Source organism: Aulostomus chinensis, chromosome 24 (assembly GCF_037954235.1).
Source record: "Aulostomus chinensis isolate RoL2024-O1b breed Wild chromosome 24, RoL_Achi_v1.0, whole genome shotgun sequence".
In the NCBI taxonomy this organism is placed as follows: domain Eukaryota; kingdom Metazoa; phylum Chordata; class Actinopteri; order Syngnathiformes; family Aulostomidae; genus Aulostomus; species Aulostomus chinensis.
In genome coordinates, this window is record NC_141343.1 from 2,365,857 (window position 1) to 2,371,269 (window position 5,413).

General features: G+C 46.5%; 1 protein-coding gene across 1 annotated transcript; it reads left to right on the forward strand.

Annotated features, from left to right (window-relative positions):
• The first annotated feature begins 244 nt into the window (after positions 1–244).
• Positions 245–3,980, forward strand: LOC147238370 (homeodomain-interacting protein kinase 2-like). Its single transcript, XM_086197317.1, has 9 exons — positions 245–499; positions 635–823; positions 930–1,111; positions 1,382–1,505; positions 1,664–1,774; positions 1,877–1,963; positions 2,052–2,239; positions 2,361–2,656; positions 2,761–3,980. The coding sequence occupies exons 1-9, from the start codon at positions 308–310 to the stop codon at positions 3,180–3,182; spliced, it is 1,791 nt and encodes a 596-aa protein (XP_086053443.1). The 5' UTR covers positions 245–307; the 3' UTR covers positions 3,183–3,980.
• The last annotated feature ends 1,433 nt before the right edge of the window (positions 3,981–5,413 follow it).

Sequence of the window (5,413 nt, forward strand, 5' to 3'; positions counted from 1 at the left end):
GTGATCTTCCAGTCCTGGCAGTCATCTTGAAATCTTGACTGTGATCTTCAAACCCTGACAGTGATCTTCCAGTCCTGCCATCTCAGTGTGATCCAATACGATGATGTCAGAATGACACATGAAGTCCATCAAATGTTTAAAGACACCCTTGCTGAGCTTTAGCCAAACCCCTCATCACAAGGACAACCTCAGGTCTTTTGAAAGACACTGAAACAATCAGTGAATTCAATTGGGCACCGTGACCCTCAACACATTCACACTTGATTCCAAATAAAGAGCCTAATTGTGTGGTAAATAGGTGAGATAAATGGCCACCAAGAAAGCCAAATCTTTCCTCCCTGGAAGCAGTTTTGTTTCCAGATCCACAAACTATGAGGTGCTGTCCGTCCTTGGTGAGGGTGGCTTCGGGAAAGTCCTCAAATGTAAGAGGACTGACAAGAGCGGTAACGAGAGAGTCGTGGCTGTCAAAACCATGAAAAAAGAGGATGGCAAGGTGGAGGTAGGATAGTTGATACTGCGTTATTTGAGTGGTACTTCCATTGTGATAGTACTGCTGCACATTTTACTGTCTCAATTTACAAAATCCACTGTGACAATCTCAAGACAATAAAATCTTACTTTCCTCTTTCTCCAGGTGGCCTTGCTAAAGAAGATGAAGAAGCTGGCCAATACCGACCTCTTTGTCCACTGGGAGCAGTCCTTTACTCACAGAGGACATTTCTGTCTTGAGTTTGAGTTCTTGGAGAAAACCCTGTTTGACCTCTTGGAGGAGACGAGAGGCCGACCTCTCAGTCTCCTAGAGATCAGGCCCATCATCAAACAGGTACGTTCTACCTCGTTCCTGTCTGCACTCATAGAAAATGGGCACCAAAGGACTACTGTTGACATTGTCATCAAACTAATGTTTTTTTGGTTTGTGACCCTTGCAGCTTGCTACTGGACTGCTGCATCTGAAGGCGGCGGGGATCGTACACGCCGACCTTAAATTGGAAAATGTCATGCTGGTCAACCACCAGCAGCAGCCATTTAAGCTTAAGATCATTGACTTTGGTCTGGCCAAAAAAGTCGCCGCTGTGGAGCTGGGCTCCATGTTTGGGACCCTCCCGTACTAGTGAGTAACTGCAACCATATCCATGTCTGAGTGGCTCATAATGGTGGTCTCAGTCTTATCCATCAGAACTGGAACAAATAAAGCAACAACTGGAACGACAATGCTCAACAGAACAGAAAACATTTGAGCCCAGAGCCCAGGTGGTGGCTCACTGGGGTCAGGATGAATAATCTGTTTTACCAAGACTTCATTGTAACAGGAAATGATCATAACCCAATCATGCAGGTAGTTTCTTGGCTAAAGTGACCTTCCATTTTCATCCTCCGTCAGTTCACCTGAGATGCTGCTGGGGCTTCCTTGTAACGAAGCCATCGATATGTGGGCCGTGGGCTGCATCGCTGCTGCTTTATTCAGCAAGGACCTGCTGTACCCAGCAACGAATCCCTATGACTTGGTAGGTTCCACCTAAGTTCTACTCGTGTGGGTACTCTTTTTGTTGCCTGTAGTTTCAAGTAGAAATATTTGGTTCATGGAGAAACTGTCGTTAGGGATTGGGTTTAAAGTCCTCCGTGTGAACTGTCATTGTGACTTCACCTTGTGTTGCACCTTCAGCTCAGGTACATGATGGACATGCAGGGTCCTTTCCCCCAAGATATGCTGGAGTCTGGCCTGCTTACACACTACTTCTTTTTCAAAGACTGTGACGGGATCTGGAAATTAAAGGTAGGACTTTGACAGCAGATATCTAACTGAGCTACTTTGTGAGGTTGTAGAAAAAGTCTTAAAAAGAGTTGCTAAGCATTTGTGTGTTAATTTTCTCCTCAGGAACCATATATGTACCAGGCAGACACAGGGACTCAACCGCTGGAGACCAGGATGTACCGGCTCAGCTCCCTCGATCAACTGCGCTTTGTAAGTATTGAGTGTATTTCTGAGGTGCGGCTCAAAGATTCTGGAGGTGGTTGAGGACACACCTGACCTTGATTGTTTTTTCTTCCAGCTCAACCCTATCAGGTTCCAGCGTCCTGGCGATCAGGCTGCAGAAACGGCTGATCGCCTGATGTTCTTCGATCTTCTGAAGCGGATGCTCCAGCAGAACCCCGCCTCAAGGATCACTCCACGGGAGGTGCTGGAGCACCCTTTCATTTCTATGTGCCACCTGGAGCCCTATAATTACATCAGTGTTTAGTAAGTCAAGACCTGGATTTTATTCTTTAACGTCTCATTCGTCCGTGTTCTCTCACTCATCTGAAGTTACTGTTTGTATGTTATAACCATGCAACTGACTCAGTCTTTGCCTGTCTTGCAGTCCAATGACATCCCTTCGATTGATGTCTGGGTTCGGGGTCCCGACAGGCTGCACCTCTGAGGTTCAGCCTCAGTCTACACGAAAGAGGAAGAGGCCATGTGAGGATGTGCTGGAAGGAAAGGGTCAGAAGAGGAAGAGGACAACAACTTCCCGCCCACCTACATCCTGCACCCAGACTGAGGCTGAGCCTAAACGTGGGCACAAGAGGAAAAGGCCCAATGGTGATGTGGGTTCAGGAAAAGCTGCCAAGAAGAAGAAGATGGCAGCTCATAAAGAAGCTGACGGAGAGAGGACAGGTGAGTGGACGTGTCCTGTGTCTAGACATGAATTCCACAGACAGTATTTCTCTTTAACTGCACAGAGACGTGCTTGTGTCTAATATGTGACTGTTGACTTCCAGGGCCTCCTCAGGCGAACACCAGGGACACACCAGGGACGCCACCCGAGGCAAGGACCCCCGCGTTTAACAAGGGTCACCCCGTCAACGAGTCCCTGCCCTTATTCTCCACCGCCCTTCCTCCCATCAACCCTCCTCTTCATCGTGTTCCACCACCACCTCCTCAGGTTCACCCTCTATATGTAGCCAACTTCGGCTACATCCATCCTCCACACTGGGCCCCATATTTTAATGTTGTGCCCCCTCCTAACAATCCCCACTTTGGGTATCCACCACAACAACCCGCCCTTAAACACCTTATGGCACCTCGAGGAAACGTCCAATTTATTCATCCCCCTCATCACTTAATGCCTCGTCCCGTCAACGCCATTGCTGCCCCACCTCTTCCACCCTCTGCCGCCCTCCCAGAACCAGCTCAGAGATAGACATCGACTGGAAGTGTTACATCCTGTCAAGGGGGAACGGAGAACACAACATGAATGGACACCTTCCTCCATTCCCAAGCCTGACAAACTGAAGGATACGGCTCTACCATGAACAACAAGGTTTATTTAAAAATAATGAATGGATACAAATTAACCCAGAAAACCACATGGACTTCGGGGTGGGCCCAGGCCAAAATAATAAACAAAACCTCAACTCTGCTGGAAGGGAATTAACCTGCAAAAGAAAAAGGGAAACCAAAACACAGGAAACTCTCCTACCTCCCTAGGGACAAAACAGGAGGAACAGTGATCAAGAAAATGGCAGCCCGCCCCTACTGCTGCGTGTCGAACTTAACACAGAACGCAAATGCACGGGGAGTTTGGAACGGAGGAGAGGAGATGCGGCTGGCCCAGATCTTCCTCCTCATCAAGAGCCACCGGACCAATCAGCAACCAACGCCGCACCTGTAATGAATCACTCACTCCACCACACCTACAGGGGGAGAATGAGAGAAGCAGACCCGCCCATGGGTCATAACAGAAGCGGCCTCCACCTCCCACTCCAGGAGCACTCATTACTCTGCGCTGGAACTTTGAAGGAGGGCGTTTGGGATTTTTGTGTATCTCAAATTAAATCAATGTGAACTTGAAATCTGTCTGGACTGTGACGATCAGGGTTTGAAAATGTGTCTTTGTGTCTGGAAAATGAATTCCTGGATATTAAATGTTCACTTAAAACTGATATACTGAATGCTAAGCTAACGATGGCTACTCCCTCTCCCTCTCCTTTCTCCTGTTCAGTTTGCGACATGTTTAGTTACTCGTCTGCCTCCTTCGTGATACTGATAAGTGCGTTAAATGTCGTTTTTTGTAGCGCTGGAGGTGAGGCTTAGCGAGGTTGAACTGGACCTGCGGCAGCTCCACACCCATGGATCTAAACAATTAGCCGCTAGAGCTAGCCAGCCCCCTGATAGCAGGTGCGGATACATCTGAACCCTGCACACGTGTCCTGTGTCCAACCTGGTCTTGACACGATGCAAAGATTATTCCATAACAAATTGTTTTTGGAGCAGATATCTCATTCAACACGATTCATTTTTCTCCATGTAGCTCCAAAATTTGGTCCTATTGACTGACAGAACTTTTTCTCTTTTATTCTTTAAAAATATATAAGAAAACAGGTTTTGAGGTCGTCTTTTGCCTTTATTTTTTTCTATGGTTTTTATTTTTCAATTTAAAGTCTGTCATGGAGTCTGCCTTATTAAAGAATATTTCAGTCATTTCATTTATTCTCCTTTTTTCTCCTTATTTAATATCTATTATTGATTTATTAGTTCCTGTTACCGTGGGTCAGTGGTGGGACGACATGAGCTGTTAGCCATTGTTAGGTTCAAACTGAATCAACTCAGCACAAAAAAGTAAGGAAATTTGTGTTTGGTAGATTATTTCCTTGTTGTAACAGTGCTTCTTGGCAATCGGTCCTTTACCGTTGGAAAGCCTGTTTATTTCCATTTTAAATGGTGCCACATTTGTAAGGAGCGTGCATTTGTGGGATGAGCAGCAGAGCTGAGGATGTGGGTTGCACCTCATAAAAATGTTACCAAATCTATTGTGCCGATGCCAAACAGCTGATTTTGCCACTGACTCTTGTTTGGTGTTTGGTGGATTGGATGATTGAAGTTTGAAGAAACAAGACGCACTGGCACTTGAACAATTTATCCATTTCATGAACAGGAGCCTCGGTCGCGTGTGGAAGAACCAAACACAACCACAACAGCCTGGCACCTCCTCCCCATGCTGGTCGCCAGCCTGCTCACACACTGCTCCAGGACGGCATCCCATTCTTCAACCAGCATTTGTTGCAAATCAGCCAAGGTGGTTGTTAAAGTTTTGAATTGGTTTTGGGTGATTTTTATTAAAGTTTTCAGGTCACTATTCCCCACACAACTGCAGCCCCCATAGCCCCACAGTCACACCTACGGTCAATTTAGAGAATCAATCAGCCTCGTCCCCTCTTGATGTCTTTGGACTGAGGGAGGAAGCTGGAGTACCAGAGAGAACCCACACAGGAACAGGGAGAATACCTTCCTCCCACACGTTCAGAGTGAAACCACCTTCAGATGTTGTTTTCTTTATTTAATATGGGATTTTGACAGCTCCCTTCTCCTCCTTTTTATATATATCCATATATATCTATATGTGTGTGTGTGTGTGTATGGATGTGCTGATTC